General features: G+C 48.8%; 1 protein-coding gene across 2 annotated transcripts in view; it reads right to left on the bottom strand.

The window, feature by feature from the left end:
* The window catches only part of Zfp395 (zinc finger protein 395), a 40,255-nt gene that overhangs the window by 2,742 nt on the left and 11,714 nt on the right, over positions 1 to 25,799 (bottom strand). Inside the window, exons 2-9 of one of the 2 annotated variants that reach the window (NM_199029.2) lie at positions 10,529 to 10,793; positions 9,630 to 9,862; positions 7,290 to 7,399; positions 4,673 to 4,902; positions 4,034 to 4,134; positions 2,969 to 3,269; positions 1,341 to 1,433; positions 231 to 334 (exon numbers count right to left, since the gene is read on the bottom strand). In NM_199029.2, coding sequence (NP_950194.2) covers positions 231 to 334; positions 1,341 to 1,433; positions 2,969 to 3,269; positions 4,034 to 4,134; positions 4,673 to 4,902; positions 7,290 to 7,399; positions 9,630 to 9,862; positions 10,529 to 10,771 — 1,415 coding nt within the window. In that variant the 5' untranslated portion in view covers positions 10,772 to 10,793. The remainder of the gene's footprint in view (positions 1 to 230; positions 335 to 1,340; positions 1,434 to 2,968; positions 3,270 to 4,033; positions 4,135 to 4,672; positions 4,903 to 7,289; positions 7,400 to 9,629; positions 9,863 to 10,528; positions 10,794 to 25,799) is intronic. The other variant, XM_011245097.2, reaches the window with a different exon arrangement.

The following is a 25,799-nucleotide window of genomic DNA, read 5'->3' as shown; positions in this document are numbered from 1 at the left end:
TCGATGGAGGTGACCCCCAGGTAATGGCTTAGCATGAGCACACAAACATGTAGGAGCTGGAAGGGGTGGCTCCTGGCAGGAGTGAGTGGCACCTACAGCCAGAGACTCGAGGGAAGAGAAGCCACCATGTGGTCTCCATCTGGGGACTTACCCTAGGGACTACAGTTGGGTAGATTCAGTCTACATTACCAGTGCTGTTGGAAGGCAGAAACCAGAAGGAGAGGGCTCACCTGGTGCTGCTCTGAGCACGGGGTGGGGAGGTGACAATCAGGTGAGACTTCACTGTAGGTGGCGGCTGCTGGGGCTCGCTGAAGCTGAGAGAGCGGCTTCGGACCTGGGTATGAGGAATGTAAGCATAGGCTGTGAGCATGAGACCCCCTCACAACAGAGAGGCAACTCCCCAGGCCCTGCTGGGCTTCGCTGGGCCCCGGAGCAGGTGCTGGTCCAGGAGGCCATGCGGCCTCCCCTAGAAGGACATTCTCAGCAGACAGGGTCAGCTTAGATGAATTTACCATACAAGGGACAAATGAGGGCATTGTATTGCCTCGGTGACGCCTTCTGTCAACTAGGTTCTGCTGTCTGTGGTACTTCTCTGTGGCACACACTTGAAAGTAGAGCCACCCTATGTGGTTCTAATCACTTCCAGTTTATTTCAGTTCAGAGTCAAGGGTACATGAATCCGTGGTGGCCTGAGACTTCTGGTCCAGCACACAGAGCCTCTGAGTATTCTATGATCTTCCTGGTTCTCCCTTCTGACAGCCCCGAATTCTCCCTTCCTTTCATCTAGATGTTAGGACTTGACACACACAGAGAGGAGCTGTAGCCAGATAGAGGACATACGGTGTGGTGATTTGGATATGCTTGGCCCACGGGAAGTGCAACTATTAGGCGGTGTGGCCTTGTTGGAGTAGATGTGGTCTTATTGGAGGAAGTATCTCACTGTAGGGGTGAGCTTTGAGGGCCTAGGCTCAAGATCCACCGAGTGGCGAAGAGTCCCTCCCCCTGGCTGCCCGGGAACACTCTTCTGGCTGCCTTCAGATCAAGATGAAGAACTCTCAGCTCTTCCTGTACCATGTCTGCCTGCACACTGCATGCTTCCTCTAAGGATGATAATGAACCAAATCTCTGAAATTGTAAGCCAGACCCAATTAAATGTTGTCCTTTATAGGAGTCGGTCATGGTGCCTCTTCACAGCAATGGAACCCTAAGACACACAGTGATCTTCATTAAGTATGGGGGTGGAGACGGACAACATCAGCCATGTGGGGTGTACCAACGAAACAGTCCCCCAGACCTGAAGATGTATGTAAGAGCTTTGGGGTTTGGGGGTACACACTCACCGGAGAGAGGGAGGAGGTGGTGGTAGGGGCAGCAGCCCAGCTGATGCTGGTATAGATGTGGGGGGAAACAGGGATCTGGAAGGATGGCAGAGCCTGCAGAGACAAGAGTGCATCAGCCTGGACCTCAACTAAGGACCTATCCTATCTGCCTCAGGTCCCAGTAACTGCCCGTTTGCAATGAAAGGAGTATCTGCACCCGAGCAATAGCCTGGAAAACACCAGGACAGGTAAATAGGTTTTCCCACAAGCAGCCTCAAAGCATCTAACCCTTCAACATAGCCATAGCCTGTTTTCTGGGAGGCTGCAGTCTTATTCTGTAATCCTCCCTTTGGGGTTGCTTACATGCTCGCCTCCTGACTCAGTCCTTAGGGGTGTTATTCCTTGGCTGGATCACCTACTGAGAACAGGCCTGAAGCAGAAAGCCCAAAGCCTTCTGAGTCTGCAAAAGGGCAGAGAGCTGCCAGGCAACTACTCAGGAGTGGGGATGCAGGCAGGAATGTCTGGCTTAGAGCCATCGCTAACAATACCTGCCACATTAACCAGATGCCACAGGGCCAGCAAAGGCTGAGCCGTAGCCAGACGCTAAGTGGCCAATAAATCTAATGGGGAGAGCCTGCTTGTTTTATAAAATTTTTCTCATTGAAAGTAGCACTGGTTTTAGGGGTAAAGGCTGGCTTTACTATATAGCCTGAGCTGACCTTGACCCAGGTACAACCAGTATTACAAGCATGCGCAGGCACATCCGCATGGAAACATTACTTTTTATTTACCAATTTGCAAGCTTGTCAAGTCTGCAAAAGCCAAATTGTATGTACAGAAAGAGTTATAAACCAGCCCATGGACATGTGAACTTAGCATTCAGGATCAGGTTCATTTTAAATGACACTGCCCTCCTGGCCATGACAATTTTCCCAGGTCCATAAGCATAATGGAGTGGTCTTCCTTGGGCCTACATCGTGTCTTCCCGTGTCCTGAGGAAATGGCACTTTGAGAACTTATAATTAGTCCACATTGCTAACCCTAGCTCCACCACAAAGTTTGAGAGAGCAGGGCCCATGTCCTAGTCTAACTGAAGGAGTTACATAATCCAATGCTGACACCTAGTAGGTACTCAAAGTGGGACCATTCAGTGTAACACCTCAGAGCTAAGGCGTTGCCTGGAAAGCTCTGTATGAGTCAGCCTTCAAAGTGACAGCTCTCAGATCACAGCCACACAGCTAACATGGTTAGACTTCTCATCTCTACCAAGTGTCACCAAGGATTCCTTTTTCTTCCTTTTCGTCCTGTTCGTTATTGTCATTGACAAAGGGTTTACATGTAGTCTGAGCTGGCTTTAAACTCCCTATGTAGGTGAGGGTGACCCTGAACTTTTATTCCTCCTATCTCCACCCTAAGTGCTGGGACTGTGGGGGTATGCTGAGGATCAACCCAAAGCCCTGTGCACATTAAGCAAGCATTTATCAACTGGCCTATATCCCTAGTCTTTCCTTTTCCTTCTCTGTGGAAGTAAGGTTAGCGACTTGGCCAAAAGACTCAGTCTTTCATCAAGGTGCTCAGAGGCCTGCCCTCTAACAGCCAGTGACCACTGAGATCCCAAGCTAAGCCCCCACACATGTAACGTCCCATACCTGATATGCATGGTCAGCCTGAATGTGCCAGAAAGAGCCAGGAGCTGACTTGCTGAGTGCAACTGAGGGCAGAGAAGACTCCAGGCCAGGGTGTTCTGGGCCAGATGACTGGACCTTGGCTGGAGGCAATGAAAGAGCAGCAAGGGACGGGCTGGTCACCCTGGAGGTGGACGCTGGCTCGCCCATAGGTGTCCCAGGGGCAGGGGGAGCAGCCACAGCCTGAGCAGATTCCTCTTTCATCTGCATCTCTGTGTAGTAAAAGTCTTCCTCCCGCTTGAACTGATCAGAGTCAACAGTGTCCCTGTGTGGAACAGACATGTGGCCGTCACTGAGGGCACGCTGCCTTGGTTCGAAGCCAGAGGAAAGAAAGTTACACAGAGGAACTGACTGCATGTGTCCAACCATGAAGTTAGGGGGGGTGGGGGGTTCCCAAGAGAACATCCAGGACCACTGCTCTCAGAGGATGCTATCAGGGATCAGAACACGCCCATCCAGCCACAGGAGCTGTTCTTCCCTGCACAAGAGCTCACACAACATCACAAATGTGTGAACACAGACCCAGCCCTGGCACAGGCCCTCTTAGGGCACCATCTAAAGCATGCTCTCAAGGCCTGTGAGGCACTTCATGCCAGAGCTGCTGCCCAGAGGGCTCTGCTCAGAGATGAGAGCCCTATGTTAGCACTACAGCTGATACACCCTAACTCCCCCATGCAGCCACAGAAGTAAAACTTGGCCACCATGCTCAAGCCACAGGATGTCACTGGCAATTAGACCAAACGGTTCTATTTCCACCCAGAACTGAAACATCTTGCTTCCTACACCAGGTAAAAAGATACAGCCACAAGTCGCACAGAAAGACACACAGAGCTCACTCTCTGGCAACAGCGTCAACAGTGACCAAGGTACAAAGAATCTCCCTGGCCAGCAAAGACATCATCCTGACAGTGGTCAGGGCGAGGCTCGGAGAAGCACCTAGAGCAAAGCCATTTCACTAGAAGCATTCTGGGCTGTAAGTCCCATGGTGTTAGCAGGGTGGAATCGACAGGCACTGAGCTCTGTACCTACCCCAGGTGGAGGGCTTTGACGTGTCGTTTGATGCCCACAATTGAACGGAGAACTTTGCCACAGCTGGGCCACAGGCACTTGTACATCACCTTCACGGAGTTCTAGGGGGGGTAAAAAAAAAAAGCCTTAGCAACTGGTATATATGAATCCTCTCCCCAGCTTCACTCATTGCCTGATGAGGATTTCAGCCAGACCCAAAGGAAAAAAATTCAAGGGAAGGGTCTCCCAGAGAGCATAGAAACAGGCACAAGAGAATTTAGAAGTGACCTGGTGGCTGGCCACATTTTAAAAACAAACAAACAAACAAGGCAAGCACAGTGGCACACACTTGTAATACCAAGAGGCATGGCGGAGGCAAGTAGATCCCTGGCTCACTGGTCACCAACCATGCCTAGACTATTTGGTGAGCTCCAGGCCAACAAGAGAGCCTTTCTCAACAAGTAAGATGGGGTGAGGTGTCTCCATGTGCATGCACATCCACAAACTCACACACCCAAAAAACAAAGAGGAACCAGCCGCCTGTGTCTGGGAACCTCACAAGTGCAGCTAAGGAAAACTTGAGATACCCAGGACCTTCGGGGCGCCTGTTCCTCTAGGCATGGCTGTCCTCACGTACACACATGCTCCCCAGTCACCTACCCTCCTCTTTCGTGGGGCTGGTTCGTCTAACAGGAAAGGGTCAGGATCAGTCTCAAAGCCATGATCAGTTTGGGGAGACCCAAAGGCATCCCCCAGGTACTTGGGGCTGGCCTGCGGATGGGGCGGCGAGGGGGTAGAGCTGCCACTGCTCCCGCTCCAGTGCCCGCTGCTGCCGCTGTCTGAAACATCACCGCTCTCCTTCCACAGGTCACCGCAGGCTGCACGGGAAACTGTCCAGACAGAGAGGGAGGTCAAGGAACACTCAGGCTTATCTCCGGGACCAAAGGAAAAAAACGCGTAAGTGAATAATAAAATTAAAATATTATTAGAATTTCAGTTATTACAGATACGCTTCCTGAGCTACAAGATGGGGGCAGGTGCAGACACTATGGCAACTTTTGGTGCTTCAACCGCTCTGCCTGCTGGGGTATTTTCTGGCACGGCCATATGCATCGTCATTGACCCACACAGATGCACACTGCCACTACGGCTCATTGAGGATTAGTGAAAAGAATACAACTAAAACCTAGTTCATGCTGTACACGCTAAAAAGAGGAACTTTTCCTGGTTCTGGCCTGGTTGAGAATGTCCACTCGGTGACAGCCACACAGGGACATCTTCTTGGTGAGTTTCCTGAAAATGCCTTTCTATCACTCCTCCTCGGACAAGCGCATCAACCTCTGTGAGTGGAAGGAAACTGCTCTGAACTCTCGGACCACACAGCCAGGTGATCTCCAGGTGGCAGGAGGCCCTGTCTCACCTGTCACACAACAGCCACCTGCCCCTCAAACTCAGATGTCTAAGAAGGAAGAATGCAAATAACAAGGGGGATTTTCATGCTTCATTTTCCTTGATTTTCGTTCTACTGCGTTATTTGGCTTTTGTAATGCTGAGGATGGAACCTGAGGCCTTGCTCATACTAGGCAAGCATTCCAGTAATGAGTGGAACCCCAAGTCTAGGTTTTTACTTTGTAGATTGACGGGGTCTGTAGGGCTGACTGCAGGCTTATTCTAGACCCTCTTGTATCTTGTCTTCAAAGCTCATGCCAAGCCAATTGATAACATAATCTGAAAGTCTAATACATGGAAATAGCAAGAAAGATGGAAAAAGCAAACCTTATACCCTCAGCTTCCCCATCTCCCTATCCAGATTACAGAGTCTCCTGACCCTGGGTTTAAAGAGACACAGACACACCCTAGGAGACCAGGACAGATCTGGAGGCTGGGCCGACTCCAAGGCCCCATGTTTCCAACCCAGACAGGCCCTTTTTACTTCTAGGAGACACCTGCCCAGACAGAATGCTGGGTAAGGAGTCCCCTCCTCCCCAGACAGCTCTGCCCAGTCTCAAAGCTCTCATCACTTGCTTTTCCTGAAAACTGAGAAATTACCACAGCTACACACAGCACTTAAAACAGTAGATGTTTAGGGAAGAACCCAAGAAGCATCCAAATCAACTGGACATGGCTTCATGAACACGGACCCAAGAGGGAACTCCAGACATTGGTTTTTTCCCTTCAGCTACTTTCCTCAATCTGCTGACTCAACTTCTTGAGAATGTGGCATGTCCCTCCTCAGGATCTTCCTTGTGCTCATTAAAGTCGGCTGCACTGCTGGGATTCACCACTAGATGTCCCCAAGTGCAGTGACCGTCTCTGGGCGAAATAATTAAAATTTGCTTTCGATATTAGATGACTTGTGAAGGACATTTGTAAAGGCCACTTCCCTCTCAGTATGAATTAGAACTAACTCCACATTGTCCTACAAACGTTGAAGTAGCTTTCAAGACTGGCAGATAAGGAATTTCCATTAAAATAAATTTAAGTCTTGTCAAAAGCCTTATTCAGCAATCCGTCTTTAAGATGCTCCCAACCTTCTTCAAGCCCACTATGGGTAGTGTGTGTGGGGGTCATAACCCAAAGAATTGTGTATCTATAAATTAGAGGCCATACAACTCAGAACTTTTTATTACCCTGTCTCTCTCTGTGTGTGTGTGTGTGTGTGTGTGTGTGTGTGTGTGTGTGTGTGTGTGTATGAGAGAGAGAGAGAGAGAGAGAGAAAGAGAGAGAGAGAGAGAGTGTGTGAGTGTGTGAGTGAGAGAGTGTGTGAGTGTGTGAGTGAGAGTGTATCAGTTCTTTTCTTCCACCATGAAGGTCCCAGGAACCAAACACAGGTTGGCAGGCTTGGCAGCAAGCACCTTTACCCAGAATCATTTCGCTGGCCCATAATACTGGTTTGTATAGTGCAATCAGATTTGAACTTCAGCTCAGGTATTTGGCCTGTAAGCCCACACTGAGAATTTCGTGAGGCTGATTTGGGCACTGAGCAGTGAATGTTGACCATCGGACGCCACCAGGGGACTACAGAGCATAGTTCTGCTTTTGTAAACTAAGTAAATATTTCTGTTGGCCTTGTCCAGGCTCCCATAGAACTTGCTTGAGTGGCTGGGCAACTGGACTTAGCACTGAGTTCAGTCACTGTCACAAAGCACCAAGTTTCTACTCAGGTGAGGAAACTTAAGAGACTGCAGAACCCTACTGGCAAATAGAAGCCAGTGTGAGAGAGCATCAGTCGTGGGTCTCTGCCACACCAGGAACCAGTTCAGCCCTGCTTGCTCACCAGAGAAGATGGGCTCAGCCCCAGGAGGACTCTGCACAACGGGACTGCAAGACAGAGACGTCAGCACCATGGCGGCCATCATCTCGTCCATCTCCACCGCATCCGACTTCCTGGATTCAAATGAGCAGAGCATACGCTTACTTCCCAGGCCTGGCTGGTCCACAGAGCCCACGGATTAAGCTACCACATCCGCTCATTTTGTGGGATCACCTTACACTGACATGCACCCCACCCCCCACCCAGTCAGGCAGCACACGCTCAGTGGATGGTAAAGCTCAGAGGATAACTTTCAGGACTCAAGTCACTCAGTCCATGAGCGCCTGCTCCAGCTGTGCGTCTATTACCTCAGAATGAGCAGCGGGTCCCCTGCTTAAACTGCGCTGACACCTAAATCAGCACCACTCCCCCGAAACGCTCCCTCTAACCCTGCAGCTTAAAATGGAGCATTGTTTACTTGGGGGGAGAGAGAAGAGTCAAGAAGATAAGGTGGAAATAAATGATGCCCACCGGAATCTAAACACTGAAATTACATCCTTCCCCTGTCTTATATTCAAATTTAAGAGGAAACAATTACACTAATGGATCTCTCTCCCTTCTGCCAAAATAAACACGGCATTCTGTTAGCTCCTGAATGTCAACAGAACCTATTACATAAGCCAATGAGCAAACAGACCAGGATAAAATAAATAACCAGATGAAACCATCTCCCGCTGTTAAAACTCCATGCTTTAAACAGGCTGCATAGAATTTTACGTGTCTTTTCTATCCCTCTAAATTCATACAGTTATATGATTTGGAAGTAAAATAAGCACTATCTGAAATGTAAAGTATCTGGGGAAAATCAGAATGTAATAAGCTGCCAGTGGCTTGCCTATTTCAAAGGACTGTATTCACCCATTCTTTATACACCAGGTCTGCTATACTGTGCAACTGGGTTTGCAACAGATGGACCAAAGTCATTAACATAGTAAACATGACTTTACATGATCTTTGTATTTTCACCTCCTCAGAATAGCAAAACAAGCTCTTTGCTGGCCTTCCACTGGATACATGATCAGAAATGCTGTTCCTCTGGACTTAAAACACTAGGTCTGCTGGGCCAGTGATGTGGCTCAGTGGGTAGAAGTGCTTGCTGCCAAGCCTGACTAGCTGAGTTCAGTATATAGTACCCACAGAGTAGACGTGAACTGAGTCCTGAAAGTTATCCTCTGGCATCCATGTGTGCGCCACAGCATGCATACACACTCCATAAACACAATGAATAAATGAATGTAATAAAAAAATATGGTTTAAGCCCCCTGATCTGCCAACAGCTCCTATACCCACAGAAATAAGTGGGACAGAGTTTAGCTGTTTATATATCTTACATGCAAAATAGTTCAGTTGGCAAAGTTTCTTGGCTTAAATTTATTATTATTATTATTATTATTATTATTATTATTATTATTATTATTATTATTATTGCATGCTGTGCGTTAGTGCACTCATGCCATAGCACATATGTGGAGGTCAGAGAACAGCTCTGTGGAGTAGGCTCCTCCTTCCACCCATACATAGGCTCAGGCATTGAACTTGAGTTGTTGGGCTTGCACAAGTTCTTTAGACCTACTGAGCCATCTCCTGGCCCCAGATTCTCCTTTTTAAATCTTAAAAGGTCAATATAGATAGACCACAGGGTATACATCAGGATCTAGAGTCCCAAGGCGACATCATATCCCTAAGACCTAAAGCAGAATATTCATTCTTCACCCACTGGTTTCTAGCATCCAAGGGAAGAATCAGCCCAGTGTGCTCTAGACACAGCCTGCTTGCCTGCAATTTTGAGCTAAGAAAGGATGGCTTTACCTTTTTAAATGCTATTTAGGACAAAATAAAAAATCAAAAGCATTTTACACCATGGCAGAAGACACATGCAAATGGTACTGAGTTACGAGAAAGTTTGGGGACCCTGATTAGTTTTCATCGATGGGAGCACGGCTGTGCCTACAGGCTTTTGGGTCTGTGGCTGTGGTAACAAGTGGTCATGACAGAGTCTGCTTTGGCCACAAGGCCACCTTATATAGAATGAGCACGGGCCCCAGATTCAAGCCATTTGTTCCTGTCTCTTCTTCTGAAAAATTATGAGTGAAGTTTAAACTTTCAGCAAAGCATATACACTTCACCCCTAAGAGAGTTCTGGAGAAGAGAGGATGCTATCTAAGCTTCCTTAAAAGGATGCCTCTTCTGTACCTCGCTCCACTATCCCATCATCCCCCATCCCCACATCCCCACATCCCCCACATCCCCCACGCCGCCGCCGTGTCCCAGCCCAGACCTCTAACCCTCACCACTCCCACAAACCTCTTCGGGACGTCGATGTTCCTAGACACCGGTCTGTAGGCTGGCACCTGGGCTCCGGGCTCCAAGGCTGGCACGTGGGATGCGCTACCCTGCAGCTCCGCCAGCCACACCTCTTCCACTTTACAGCGAATCTGTAACTTCTGGTCCAGCAGCCGGACGGTCACCTTGTCCTCGGCCCAGCTGTGCTGCTCCACCAGGCCCTTGCACTCCTGACCTCCATACCACACACAGACCTGCAGGGGAAGGATGGTCAGTGGTCAGCGCTCAGGAGTTTCCACACCAAAGCCCTCGGAGATCTGTGTTCCAGGTATCGGACTCTGTCTGCAGCAGCCTAGGCGCTGACACACTCACTCATCTTTAACGATGTTAAGATCTGGCAGACATCCCCAGTGCTTACATGTTAGACACTTAATCCCCAAGACCAGTGTCAGGAAGTACAGTCTACTGTCTGTGAATGTCACAAGAACTGCTGCTCTCTCTCCTGTCCTAACAAGAGAGTTATCCAGAAAGGGGGGTAGGCAGGGAGGGTGTGAACTGTTACAAAAGTGAATGCAGACTCTCATTCTCCTGACCTTATCCTCCTCACGGACTTCCCAGTCTCCGGAAGGTTAAGCCAAATTAACTACCCTACCCCACCTTGGGCATTCCGTTATCGTAGCCCAATCAGGCCAGCAGAGAGCTGGTATTCCCAGACACCTGCTGCCCACACAAGCACTCAGGCAAGTCACATAGGTTCAAACCTCCCTCCTACAGCTCTCTACATGCTTTTCACCCTAGAAGACCGTGAGCAGGCCGGCCGCAACTGGCCAGCTCACCAGCCTTCCAGCCTATCACTCTGCTAGTCTGCCAGTCCCAGTGCTCAAGAGACTGGATATGTGTCCCTGCTGGGCTCAACCTACCTTCTGTCCAGGCTGAAAGGCCACCTGTGGGTGGCCTGAGGTTCCCAGAGCTTTGAGGAGCTCCTTGGGCTGCTCCTGGCACACAGGGTCCTTAGAGGTGAGTGGGGACAGGGACATGGCTCCTTCCGGCACTTCTATCTGTGGCTCCAGAGGCAGGGTGGCCCCTGATGGTACTTCAGCGGCACTAGGTCCCAACACCCGGGCTCCCAAGAGGGAGCGCTTACCAAGGCGTCGGGACAGCATGCTGGATACTCTGCTCCGCCTGCTGAGACAAAAAGGGCAGTCAGTCAGTCAGTGTCTGTCTGTCTGTCTGTCTCTCTCTCTCTCTCTCTTTTCTGTGTGTGTATGCCATGGCACATTCGTGACAGTCAGAGAAGAGCCTGCAGGACTCAGCTCTCTCTTTCACCATGTAGACAGCAAGGATCAAAGTCAGGACATCAGGTTTGGTGGTTTGGTGGCGAGCTGCTTTACCTGTTGGGCCGCCATGGCCTGCTCTATCTTTTCTTTTTACAGAAATAATAATCCCTGTTCCTAGGAGGACATGTAACAAATATCGATCAACTCAAGGTAAATAAACTCACTTGGGAACCTGCCTCCCCAAAGACCCAGTTGCCCCCCCCCCCGATTGCTAGTTTTTATTTTGTTTTTTAAGACTCCTGTTTCATGTAGCTCAGGCTGAAATTTCCTACGCAGCGGAGGATGACCTTGGGTTTCTCATGCCCTACCCCACCACCCAAGCATTCACCAGCACGTCCAGTTTATGCAGTGCTGGAGACCAAACCGTGGACTCCGTGCACGCTAGGCAAGTCCTTCACTAACCGAGCCCAGCCCCAGCCCCGACTCCCAGGTCCTTTCCTGAGACCATCCCACTTCTCCTTCTCTAACTGTGTTCACATACTTTCTGTAGTTGCTTTGTTTATGAGGCAAGGTCTTGCTAGATAGCCATGGCTGGCCTGGAACTTACTATCCAGGTCAAGTTGGCCTTGACTTGTGGCAATCCTCCTGCCTCTGCCCCCTAAAGTGCTAAGACCCTAAGTAAGAGTTAATATCACCCAGCTCGGTCACATTTTATTTCTATGGAAATGAAATCATTTTTGGTAAGCTTGTTTTCACTTAATAAGCCAGCTAACCTTGTTCTACATCAGGAAGTATTGTTCTGTAAAAACAGCCACCAGGGCTTCCTTAGTGAGGGTCCTTCCCCCGCTATTGCCAGATCAGTCCTGAGGGCTTTTATTAGCCACACAGACTCGTAGGCTGGGTTCCCTTCAAAGCTGCAGACAACCTTGGAAACGCACTGAGCTGTTTTTCTCCTAGAAACTAACACCACCAGGGCTGGAAAGTGGCTCCGCGGTCACAAGCACAGGCTGCTCTTCCAGAAGACTGGCATTTGGTTCTAGTACCCACATGGAAACTCAAATTCCTATTTCTAACCTCTGCCAGCACCAGCACAGACCCAGACAGACATGCAGGCAAAGCATTTGTATGCAGAAAGTAAAAACAATAAATCATTAAATAGAAGAGGGAAAAACAGCCTCTGCCAAGCACACTGTCCGTCTGTTCCCACCCCACCCACCCCACCCCACCCTAACCCCCCCCCCCCTATCACGTGCCTCTCCACTCCTCTGGGTCTCTGCTGCCCCAGGACTGTCTGTTAAGCTGAATGTGCATAGGGCACATTCCAGGTGTGGTGAGGCTGGGCTGGGGTGGGCAATAAAGCCAACAGGGCTTTCGGGACCTGATTCCAGTTGCTGCTTCCCCAGCCCAGAACACCATCAGGCTAATTGTTCACAGACTAAATATCTCAAAAAGTATCCTAAAGGTGGGCAGTGGTGGTGCATGCCTTTAGTTCCTCAGTATTAGGGAGACAGAGGCAGGAGGATCTCTGAGATTAAGGCCAGCCTGGTGGTCTCCAGAGTGAGTTCCAGGACAGCCAATGTTACAAAGAGAAACTCTATCTTGGAAAACAACAACAACAACAACAACAACAACAAAAAGAGTATTCCAGCACATTCCTCCTCCTCCTCTCCTCCTCTTCCCTCTCCCCTCCTGCCACCCCCCTTCCTTCCCCAATTCATAACCAGAATGCTGTTCGGGCCATAGAGATAACTCAGTAGGTAAAGTCACTTCCCACCAAGCCTGACAACCCCATGACAAATCTGACTCCTGAAAGTTACTCTCTGACCTCCATACCCACACAAATAATCAACTGTGGCAAACGGCATCTCCTAGCCCTAAGTACCCTTTAAACACTTGTCAGCATCAAATGTCTTTGAGCTGTTCTATAAGCCTTTACTGTCTGCCCTAGTCCAAAAGTACCTCAGGGCTGATTTGTCTGGGTCCCATGTCACAGACTCAACCCTCCCCCATACCCCCCCTTCTTTCCCCAACTAGCCAAGCAAGTTCTACTAGCAACCAAGACGGAAAAGATAGCTATAAAAGAAGTGGAGAGAGTGTGAGCCAGAGGGGATGGGAACACCCAGAGAACAAGGCCCTGTAAATCAACAGGAGCAAAGCCCATACATAGTGTTTTCATGATGTCCCTGAATGTGCAAACAAGAGGCTCTCCGGTTGCTGTGTCTTCTCTTGGGCTCTTTTCCTTATGTTGGTTTGTCCTGTCCAACTTCCATGTGATAGCTCGTGTTTTATCTTACACTTTGGGGGGCCCCCGAGGTGGGGGGGAGGGGATGTATTTTGAAACAGGGTTTCTCTGTGTAGCCCTGGCTGTCCTAGAGCTTGCTTTGCAGACCAGGCTGGCCTTGAACTAGCAAAGATCTACCTGCCTCCCGAGAGATGGGGTTAAGGCCTGTGCCAGGCTTTGTCATGCTTTCTTAAATGGATAAACACACGATGAATGAAAAGCTAGCCACCTGGGTAAAGGTGGTCAATAGAACTGATCCTTGCGCCTGCGGGAGAGGGACATCAATCTTCCCCGAAGGAATGGCACTGGGTGTGTCAACCCCTCCAGGGCAGGCCTCACGTCCAGGAGTAGCAACATAACTGCACGAGGCTTTTTTGCTACTTTTTGTTGTTGTTGCTGTTGTTGAAGTTTTGTGTTTTTTCTTTCTGTTGGGTGTTGCTTTATTTTGTCTTCTTGGTGTTGGGTGGGTGGGGGGTGTTGTTGTGTTGGATTTTTGTTTGTTTTTGTTTGCTTTGAGAAAGAACTTAAAATTGGATAGGGAGGGGAGGGGAGAAGATCTGGATGGACTGGATGGACTGAAGAATATGATCGAAACATTTCAATTCGATCTGTTCAAATCTGTTTTAAATTTTAAAAATATAATAAAAAAGAAAAAGCAAAACAATAACAGCAAAAGGATAATAAGAAAGAGGCAGCCAGGCGATGGTGGAGCACTCCTTTGAGCCCAGCTCTCTGCAGGCAGAGGCAGACGGATCTCTGCGTTCAAGGCCTGCCTGGTCTGAGTTCCAGGACAGCCAGGGCTACACAGAAAGCCAGTCTCAAAAAGAACAAAAGAATGAATTAACAAATGGAGTGGTGGGAAGGGGGAAGGGAAGGGAGGGGAAGGGAGGGGAGGGAGGGGAGAAAGGAAAAGCCAGTTCTCTGCTCAAAGTCTGTAATCTGATATACTGGCAGCTTGATCAGGAGTCCCCAAGAAACAAAGCAAGAATATGGCATGCAGAATCTCCAAGTTAGGTGGCTGGTGCCTTCACACTCTGAGAACTTTGTGACTACAAATTAAAAATAAAAGGTGCCCCAGATAAATGGCTTTTAAACTGCAGCCACCGGTCAGGCTGTGTGACCCAGTGTAGAGTGTCCCTGGTGTAAGAGAGGCCCTAGGTTCAAGAACAGGCACAGGAAAAAAAGGAGCACAGAGCAAAAGAAAGCTAACGTGTAATGTCACTGACTGACAACAGGTGGCAGTACTAATACAGAGAAACCAGCAGTCCTTTGCTTGCCCTCCCTTCCCCCAAAAGAAACCCAGGAGCTTTGCTGAGCCGGAAGTTTGGGGTTTCTAGTACTGAAAATGAAGCCGGCGGTGTTTCCAAACCTTGGTTCCCAGTCTTCAGAAAGAACCTGAGATGTTTGGGCAACAAACTCTGACGCTGTTTTTGGAAGCCTGTCTTCTTTTTAAAGAATGCTCTTCTGTTGGTTGGTAAGCCTGTACCTTCCAGAAGCCAGAGAGATCTGCGCAAATAGGCAACTCTGCTCCTGGCCTGCTTCCACAGGCTGGCTACTTTCTCCAAAAATCCACTCAAAAACACACATTATGCTTTCAGGATTCAGAAGTAATGGGGCAATAATGACAGAAGTTGGCCGGAAAGATGGGTAGAGGAGCAAAGTCACACCTATTTTGGAAGTGCTAGCTGGTCAATTGGCATGGCGGGTCTCACCCTGCCTCCTAGTATGCACGCACCCTCCAGCTGGCCTCTTTCAGGACCCTCTTCCCCCACCAGGAAGCTTTCTTGAGAAATACTCATGGTTCCAGAACCAGCCAGCCTTCTAATTTGCCACGTGACTCTTTTCTGTGGCAGCAGAGAAAATTAGGAAACCTGTATTGTAAAGTAACGAGGACTGGATTTCAGCATGTAGCTAAACGCTGCCTTTCCGGTTTTACGTTCTCCACTTACAGATCCCTTGATGGGTCATAAACTCATAAAGTGGTCTCAGAACGTCCTAAGGGGCATCTGGAGTCCCAAATGCTGTCCATAGGAAAGGGATCGCTTATGTGCTTTGGTCAACGACCAGCCTCAGCAAACGCATCCTGATGTGCTAATGGCCTTTAATGCAGACATCTGCTCTCCGTTACCTAACTGAACCTGACAGAACAGTAAAACAAACTCGATGGTCCAGAATCACAAACTGCCATTCATCACATGATGGCTACTGGACAACGGCCTCTCTCTCTCTCTCTCTCTCTCTCTCTCTCTCTCTCTCTCTCTTTCTCTCAGCACACGTCTGCAAGTGCACAGAGCTGCATCTGACGGCTGTGCCTCTCACCACCCAGGGGCATTGCGGCATGCCATGACATCACCCAGCAGCACTTCCAGGACACAGGTCAGAAGCCAGCGGCTTATTACACAACGCATGGGACTTGTGTCAGAGTTGAGGAGGTGAGGTTTACAGCGAGGTTTCTAACTGCAAAAGCCCTGACGTTCACCAAGTTGATGATGAGGGTTGAAATGAAGACAAGAGGCTCCTATTAAACCCCTGTTTTCGTGTCTTTACAGAGATCTCACACCCAGCGCATACACAGTAGCCTGAGTTTTTAGTACTTAATATCCTGGGTACCGTCCTCATCTTTTACTGGAGAACTACCAGGTTTCTTTTTTTTTTTTTCCTTTAAATCTTTAATGTTTTAACTTGAATTTCTTTTCAATGTTATTTTCTAAATTCAACCAGAAGACAGAAGTTTGTCAGGAAACCGTGTCTCCTGTTTCCAGCAGATCTCCACCAGCATCTCTTTCCACACATGACTAGCAAGTATCTCGGCTGATAGGTGCAGTGTACACCTGTGTGTTGACAGTGATTATGAGCAAATACATTCATATAACCATTGTGGTTCACAGGCCGCCATTTGCACTTTGTCACATCCCATCCCCATTAGCTGGTGGTTCTCAGCCTTTGAGGGAAAAACAAAACAAAACAAAAAACCAACAGCAACAAAACTTAACCTACTTGGGTTTTTTTCTCCCCAGAGACAGGAGAAAACCCCACCTGGTTTAAGTTAGAAACCCCAGTAAGGGGGCTGGAAAAAGGACTTAGCAGTTCATAGAATGAACTGTCTTACAGAAGACTCAAGTTTGATTCCCAGCACCTATGTCACTCATGGGAGCTCTGACGGCATTGTTCTGCTCTCTCTTTGGACAACTGCACTCACGTGCACACACCCAGTCACACACACACATAATTAGAAATAAAAATAAATCAAGAAGAAGAAGACGACGACGATGACGACAACGAAATCCCAGTGAGGGTTAACCCAAAGCCTCTGATCTCAGCCATCCATCCAGCTCTTTGGTGTGTGTGCACATTCTGGGGACATGTGTGGGTAGGAGGGCAACCTCAGGCGTCTGTCCTCACCACCCACCCGTGTACCCTAGGCTAGGGACGCTCACCCTGCTGCTCTTTCACTCTATCTTGTTGTAGAAGCTGGGGGAACAGATTTGAGCTACCACACTGTTTCACTGAGTTGGAGGGACTTGGGCACAGCTCTTCGTACCTGTACAGAGAGCGCTTCCTAGCTATCTCCCCAACTCCTATAGAATGGGAGCATATACATTTAAGAGTTTCATACCATACTCTTGAGATGCACAGCACTGCACATCTATTAGCGGTCTACTTGGTATTTCTAAATCCACTGGCCTCAGGCTGGTGAGTGAGTGACAACCTGCGTCTGACACACTTGGTAGAAAGAAAGAAAGAACTAAGTCCTGCAAACTGTTGACCTAGATACATGTACTGTGACATGCACACCCACACCCAAAACTTAAATAAATAACATAGAATTTTTAAAATTGCAAATCAGCTGTCCAGATAGTAAAGTTTGAATTCTTGGGGCATTCTAACTATTGTATTTTTCTAAAGGTTTAAAAAAAAAAGTGACATTTAAATAAAAATCAGCCAATCAAGAATCAGGGCTGGACCCCTCTCCACAACATCCGGTAATGGAGCATGGGGCCTCTTACTGTTGTGAGTAACAGATGTAACAGGATCATGGAAGGGAAGAATAATGATCTCAAGTAACAGAGCCATTTTCATACTCCAGCGATGGGCCAGAGCAGCAGGTCATCCGATCCGGTTTCCAGCAAATAACAAATGAATCTGATCAGCAAATATGCCCGTGGGTCTCATGGCCCAGCTGGCATTCAACGGGGTGACAGAGGCGGTTCAGTGCTGCTGAGGGAAAGGAAGGAGTTCACAGCTCTCCCCAGCAACAGGCGCCCCGCCCCGCCCCGCACCGCCCCATTCCGCCCCTCCTCCCAGTTCTCACAGAAACACAGCACCCTTTGTTCCTAACTGTCCTGCTGGCTTGACTCTCTAGAACAAGACAGTGATCAGCACAGAGCCTAGCACCCAGGAAGGGCTCTCATCTGAAAACCTCAAACACCAAGAGCTCGTGTATAGTGTCATAACATTGAAAATTCCACACGTGACTACATGTGAAAACACGGGCATGTTAAAAATAACGTGCAAGGAGCTCCAGAGACCACCTGGCAGTTAAGAGCAGTCTCTCACATAAGATCAGGATTCATTCACTCAGCTCCCAGCACCCACGTGGCAGCTCACAACCAACAGGTCCAGGAGATCCAACCACCCTCCTGACCTCAGAGGCCACTAGTTATGCACATGACACATACATACATGTAAGCATTCATACATACATACATACATACATACATACATAAACATGCACAGTGAGCGAGAAATGGTAAAATTATGTTTAAGGTATGTGACTATGAAACAGATGACTCGGGGTTCAGACACGGATTTCTGCAGATGTTCCCAGTTTGGGGGCAGGGTGGAATAACTGATAAGCTTCTCTTCCCAGAAGCCTCTGCTGAAGAATATTCAACCAGCAGCGCTGGGACTACAGAGCCTTTTGCAGACTGTCATACTTTGCTTGTCACTCAAGGTTTGTTATTTCAATCAAATCTTCTCAGGGCCCAGATTCAAGAATAGTTTGGGGCCGGGAAAAATGGCTCAGTGGTTAAGAGTACTTGCTTCCAGCAGAGGATCCTGTGGAGTTCCCAGAACCCACATGGCAATGCACGACCATCTATAATTCCAGTTCTAGGGGATTTGATGCCCTCTGCAGGCCTCCTTGAGCACTGCATGCAAGTGATACAGGCAAAACACTCATACACATAAAACAAATAAAATTGCAAATGAAACAAAAAAATAGTTCTAAAAAGGACCTGCTGCTTCCCCTGACGTGAAGGTAGACATCAAAGCAAGGCAGAAGGCTGGAAAGAGGACCCTGCTGTTAAGGGCATTTGCTGCTCTTGCAGAGGACCCAGGTTCAATTCCCAGCACCCACATGGCAGCTCACAACCCCAATTCCAAGGGTTCTTGTGCCTTCTTATGGCCTCTGTGGGTATTGCACACATGTATAAACATACATGCGTATAGGCAAAACACTCATACACATTTTTAGAAAAAGTAAAGCAGTTTTTTTGGTTGTTAGACATATTTTAATGTGTCTGAGTGTTTTATATGTGTACCATGTCCGTGCCTGGCTCCCACAGAGGTCCGCAGACAATATCTGATCACCTAGAACTGGCGTCCCAGATAGACGCGAGCCAACATATGGAGACTGAAAACAGAACCCAGGATCTCTGCAAGAGCAACAAGTGTCCTTATCCACTGAGCCATCTCTCCCGCCCAAGGCAGGGCCTTAGACAGCACTCAAACTCTGCTCTAAGACTGATTTCATAAGAGGCAGGCCTTATAGTGCAGGCAGGGTTGTGATCCCAGCTAACCGGGAAGTTGAGGCAAGAGGATTCCAAGTTCAAGGCCCGACTAAGCTACACAGTAAGTTCAAGGCAAGCCTGGGGACTTAGTGAGACTCAGTTTCAAAGTTTTTAAAAGATGAAAAGGAGGGGGGGGAGCCAGCATTGAAATAGCATGCACCAAAGCTCTGGGTTCAACCCCTAGCTCTGAACACACACACACACACACACACACACACACACACACACACACACACACAGAGGAAAAGAACGGGCAAAAAGCAGGTAATACATGTATAGGTGCAATCCCTATAGTCCTGAGGAGGCTGAAGCAGGGGAGAACAGCCTAGACAACACAGTAAGAAGATCCTGTTTCAACCAGCAGAAAGTAAATACATACATAACAGAGAGGGAATGTTATGGTTAAACCTGACTGAAACTGGGCTCAAACTCCTCCCCGGAGGAGACAGGGAGATAAAGGAGTGCTGACTTGGCACTCTCCCCAGAGCCAGGCAGGTCTCAGGGGAGGGGACTAGGAGCAGAGTCTCCCCGGGGAGACAGGCCCCAGACAGCTGGCAGCTCTGTGGCTTTTCCCGGCAAGCTTCGGAGCCTGGTGCTGGAGCTCAAAGGGCAAACACTCAGGTGGTTCCCTGTCTACTCTCAATTTAACAGACAATTTGGGGGCTGCTGTTCTTTCCTACCCCAGTAACCCAATAAAACATGGAGGATGGCTCAGGGGAAAAGGTGCCTGTCACCAAGCCCAGGGACCTGAACCACATCCCTGGGTCTCACATGGTAGAAGACTAGAACCACCTCCTGCAGACTAGGCTGTGTTCTGGCCGAACTCCACACGCACATGCGAGGTACAGGCACAGGCACACAGTAAGTGAATGAAAGATCATTTTTAATTTGGAGGGACAGTTGTACCCCTTTTTGCCGTGGAGAAAGCAGGGTCCCTTAAGAAAGCCACTCATTTGCCCAAGATCACCTTAGGAACCCGGTGGGGGAACATTTACAGTCTTGGTGGCTCCTCCTGGGTTTGGTTCTCCCTTCTCCAGGAATTGAGGGGTAGGAAGGGTGACCCAGGAAAGAAGGGGCCTCTGGCGAAAGGAGAGCAGGTGACATTTTCCTCCTTGAAGAGAAGCAGAGCATAGGATATAATTCTTTTTTCTTTCTTCTTTTTCCAAAGAAGTGCTTAGAGCAAGTGCCCTTTAGAACGTGGTCACCATTTGAACGGATTAACCTCAGACCCTGGTGATGCCAAATGAACAGAATGGCTGCTGACGGTGAGCCCACTTGGAAGAGGAGGCTGCAGGGTTCAGACGTCACTCCCTGACATTACCACATTCCCTGACAAGGCCAAATAAACAAGCAGAGGGCTTGGCGGAAGAGGCAAAGTACCTGGCGACGCTCCTGGCTGAAATCAATAGGTCACCCGGCAGCCCTGCACCTTCCCTGTGGCGGAGAACCAGGCTCCGGGTGCCAGCAAATGTGCCGGCGATTCAGGCACCAGGCTGGAGTGTGAGACTTACAACTAACAATGACAAACAGTGTGCGCACATGCAAGGAATACTGTGCCTGCACAGACACTCAACAGGGAGGGTGGAGATCAAGGCACTAACTAAGTACCCCTCAGGAATCAGTGTCCACTCCAGAAGCCACCAGCAACCACCACCTTCAAGTCCGAAGCTCCGCACCTCACCTGTGAGGGTGAGACTGCATCTGCCTCACTGAGCCAATGCCTGCACACTGCGCCAAATCCAGAAGGACCATGTTCCTCTCATGGCCGTGAGGCCCGTGCTAAATAACATAGCAAGTGACTCTGAGCTCTGCACAGCCACTGTCCACCAACAGCCATCTAGGAACTGGCATTGCACCGGGGTACCCGACCAGAACCTGAAATACAACTACTTACTCTCAAGGGAATCCAGAAGCCTACCATGGGTGAGCCACTAATTAACTGGAATCCCAACCAAGCTGACTTCAGCAAGCTAGGGGAAAAGAAATCCAACCTCTTGCTCTTAGAGGCCTCCTGGCCAGCAAACCCCCTGGGGTCAGTCCTCAGTGCATACTCAATGCAAGCCTAGACATTTAGGGAGTCCAGAGAGAGGGAATGTCTGTCTCCCACATGACCAGGCGCCTGTCACCTCTCTTCAGCCACGGTCTGCTCCCCTGCTCACTCCCCTGTGCCTACATCTGTCTTGGGGCCCTGCCCAGGGTGTTCAAGGCTGACTGCCAAACTTCCCCGGGGTGTGGCCTGGCCAGCCTCGTGGAGCAGATCCGGCCCACACTGGCGCTAGGACGCACTTGAGCACTGACTCACCAGAAACCTGGGGCCAGCAGTACCACTGAGCAAAGCCCCAGACCCTAGCCATCTGCTGACACGGCTGTGTCAGGGCCTAGGTCCTGAAGACAATGCTAAGTGGAGGAAGAAGACAAGGATGGTTCCAACCCTGCCCAGAGTAGAGGCACAGGCGCGCGCACACACACACACCTATGACCTAAGAGCACAGGTGCTCATGGCTACTTCATTAGAACGGTTGGTTACAACATCAACAGACAAGCACGGAATAGGAAACTTGACACACAAACCACAGTCTTTCAGAGGCTATGTTCAGGACCAGTCCAATAGCTTTGCTGATTCAGCTACCCAAGCTCCAGTAACTCGATGTGCAGTTCGAAATTTGTACTTCATTTAATCCTCCTAGATAATTCACAAGATATGTGCCCTGGCCATCCCCATTTCCCAGATAAGCAAACTGAGCCCCAGTGAGTTTGAGCAATTTTCCAGAACCACAGACACAGAAATGACAGCTCTCAGCTGGGAGTTCAGATGATCTGATTCCAAGAGGCCTGAACTCTCAGGACAGCCAAGATGGTCACTCACAAATGAGCAGAGGCCAGGCTGCCTAGGCGGGATGACTCCTGAGGTTTCTTGTTAAAGATCTTAACTCACAGCGAGGTCAAAGTGGCATGGGTGGTTGTGGCAGGAAAGGGGAAAGGGGCCCTGGGGCAGTGATCCAGGATGGGGCTTCCCCCAACAGCAGGGCCACCAGAGGAGAAGGCACATATCAGCCCCGGCAGCAAATGAGCTCACTGCTCGACTTTGTGACCTTCAGGAAAAAAAATAAGGCTGCTTTGTTATGCCTTGGTTACTACACCTGTGACATGGTAAAACACGCACGCGCACACACTCACACACAGTTTTTCAAGACAAGGTTTCTCTACATAGCCCTGGCTGTCCTGGCACTCACTCTGTAGGCCAGCTAGACTCAAACTCGGAAAGCCTCCTGCTCCTGCATCCTGAGTGCTGGGACTAAAGGTGTGTGCCACCACTTCCCGGCTGGGGAAATAGTTCAATGAATAAAGAGCTGTAGGGATCAAAATCTGGATTCCTAGAACCCATGTAAACACTAGCCAGACATGGCAGCCCACTTCTAAATCCAGCAATTAGAAGCAGAGCTAGAGGGTCCCACAGAGTAAGCTGGCTAGCTGGATTATCAGCCAGATCGCTCTAGGTTCAGTTGTGAGATTGACAAGAGGAATACAATTGAGAGCAATCAAGGCTCCCAACCTTGGTCTCCACAAAGACAGACACAAGCACACACACACACACACACACACACACACACACACACACACACACGGAGGGGGTGCCTTGATTTTTGCAGTCTCAAAACTCTTCTTCCTAAACAATCTGATTCCCCAGGCCTGAGAGAGAAGATAATGAGGAAATGCGTGTCAAGTACAGAGCTCAGCTATGCAATGAATGTCTCTCTCTCTCTCTCTCTTTCTCTCTCTCTCTCTCTCTCTCTCTCTCACACACACACACACACACACAGCCAACACCTATAAATAGGTATAAATTTGCTGGTCAATTAAAAATACACACACACACACAGCCAACACCTATAAATAGGTATAAATTTGCTGGTCAATTAAAAATAAAGAAAACAGGGATCTTTAAATCAGAAAGAAAAAAATTGTTTAATATATCATATGGAGCAATGAGTTGGGTAGTACAAGAATAAAATAAAGAGGCAGGGTGTGTGTGTGTGTGTGTGTGTGTGTGTGTGCGCGCGTGCGCGTGCATGTTGTCGCCTGTGCAGAGTAGGTACAGGGCACATGTGAAGGTTGGAGGACAGTGTGGGTGTTACTCTTCGCCTTCCACTGTGTTGTTTGCTGGTGCCCTACAAACACCAGGGTAGCTGGCCCACAAGCTTGAGGGAGTTTCCTGGTACCCCTGCCAGTTCACCAGAGAAGCACTGGTATGACCAAAGCGTGCACCATACCTACTGTCCTATCTATACTGTACTGTACTGAAGTGTGTTCCTGATATATGTGGGTTCTGGAGATTCAAACTCAGGTCTTCATGCTTGTAACATCTCCCCAAAAGAGACTTCTAACAAAAGAGATGTGGCTGAGTAAGGCTGTATCCGGTTTGTGATACAGTACTTGGCTAGCATACACAAAGCCCTAAACTCAATTCTAAGTACAGGGACCAAATAATAATTAAACTATAGGTGGTGGTGAGAGTCAAATTTATAGGCAGACTATAGGGTGGCACTCTAGTAGGGAAAACACTAAATTATAATACTGGCTGGTGAGGAGGCTCAGCAGGCACTTGCCAGACAAAGTGAGTTTGATGCCTAAGGACTCACACAGTGAGAGAATTAACTCCTATAAGCCGTCCACTGACCTCTACTTAATGCAACGTGGCACACATGTCCCCCCCCCCCAAATCCCCTACACACACAATAAATAATCACTAACATTTAAAAGAAGAAAACAGAATTTACCATTGATAAGGACAGTGGAAGGCACCAAAACAACAACATCATCAGAATCTCAGGCAGGCGTGGTGGCGAACGCCTTTAATCCCAGCACTTGGGAGGCAGAGGCAGGTCAATTTCTGAGTTTAAGGCCAGCCTGGTCTAGAGTGAGTTCCAGGACAGCCAGGACTACACAGAGAAACCCTGTCTCGAAAAAACAAAAACAAAAACAAAACAAAAAAAAAAACCTCAGAATCTTGCCAGTGTAATACAGTAATGCTCCCAGACTAGGACATGTACATCTGTATGGACCAGAATGCCATCCTACTGTAGGCACAAAGGCCAAAAGCAAAATGGCATTTATTAGGGCGCACACCTGTAATCTCAGCATGGGGGAGGCTGAGCAGAAAGACCAAGACGTTAAGGATGGCTTTGGCTCACATAGAGAGATCTCATCTCAAAACAAAGCAAAAAGGCATTCAGGGGCTGGAATGATGGCTCAGCTGGTCTTCCAGAGAACCAAAGTTCAGTTCCCAGCACCCACCTGGGGTATCTCATGACTGCCTGGAACTCCAGCTCGAAGCCTTAGAGGAGACAATCCCTCTGTCTTCCATGGACACATGCTCACACTTGGAAAACACATACACATAAATAAATCTTTTCTTTTTAATATATTTATTTTTATTTTATGTACACTTGTGATCTAATTGAATGTATGTCTGTGTGAGGGTGTAGGGTCCCCTGGAACAGGAGTTGTAGACAGCACTAAGCTGCCAAGTATGTGCTGGGAATTGAACCCAGATCCCCTGGAAGAGCAGCCAGTGCCTTTAACTGCTGAACTCTCTCTCCAGCCCACCACCCTCTGCCCCAATAAATCTTTTTTATAAAGACAGTCATCCTGCCCAACACACTGCAAATAAAAAACATAACTAACTTAAAAAATCAGGAAGGAAAGAAAGGAGGGCACAATCCTATAAAGTTAGAAAACTTCCACCCTGGGACAATGGTCAGTCCCCTGAAACAGGGACAAACTGCAAATCTCTGTGCTATGTGGTGGACAGGGCAAGCTAAAAGGTCAAAGCCAAGAAGGCTCTGGGGAAACCTGCCAAGTGGGAGAAAGGTAGGGGGTGTGCTGGTCTGGACATCAAATCCTGAAAGGACAGAAAAGGGGTAGCCTTGACAAACACCTGTGGGGGAGCAGAAGGGGAGCCCCTGAGCCCCCCACCCCATGTAGAAACTGGAATGCACTTCTAGGCTTGGACAAACGGCCCTAGTGTCCTAGGGTCAGAATATAAACTTCCTTCACTGCCTACAGAGGGATCTGAAGCCAACACCCAGGAAAGCACGAAAACCATAAAGGGCTCTACCTTCTGTATGGGCAATCGGTCATGTCAGCACACAGACAGCCCTGGACCAGGAGTGTGGTCATTACTCTCCATTACTACTTTGGCTCCATCCATTAGCGTTGGTGCCATCTAGGAGTTGTGCAAAAAGCAGGCACCCATGGCTGCAAGTGCAAACAGGAGAAAGACATACAGCTTCTTTCTCTAACATACACCATTAGTGCCTCACCCAGCTTGAGCAGTGAAACCATGCTTGGTATTCTGAAGAGCTCGAGAAGACCCACAGGTGAGTCTAGCCTCCAATGAGAGTGAAGAGCTGAGAACTGCCCATTCTGGGTCCACCTCACTGCTCATCCACCCTGTAACTCTTCTTCACACAGGCACTATCAACATACCGAAGTCCTCTGGGCATGGGCCCAGATATCAGCTTTCTTAAACACCAACCTTTCTCACCTACCCGCACTTGGCCAGCATGGCGGGTGAGATCCAGAGAACACACACGCCTAGCAAGCTCTAAATTCTGCTCTCAGAGTACAATGCAGGCATCCTTCTGTCCATGCTAACCTAAATTCAGAAGTGCCCCCTAGCCCGTGTCTTCATCAAGATGTACGATCCTTACCCTGCTACCCAAGAACTCCTCTTCCCCAGTACCCACCCAAGAGAAGCTTCCCTCCCAAGAGCTGCAAAGGCTCCAACAATGTTTTCTCTAAGGGCATTTGGAACAGAAAAAGATGAGCGGTAACTCCT

This window comes from Mus musculus, chromosome 14 (genome assembly GCF_000001635.26).
Source record: "Mus musculus strain C57BL/6J chromosome 14, GRCm38.p6 C57BL/6J".
NCBI lineage: Eukaryota > Metazoa > Chordata > Mammalia > Rodentia > Muridae > Mus > Mus musculus.
This window is presented reverse-complemented; position numbering and strand designations above follow the sequence as displayed.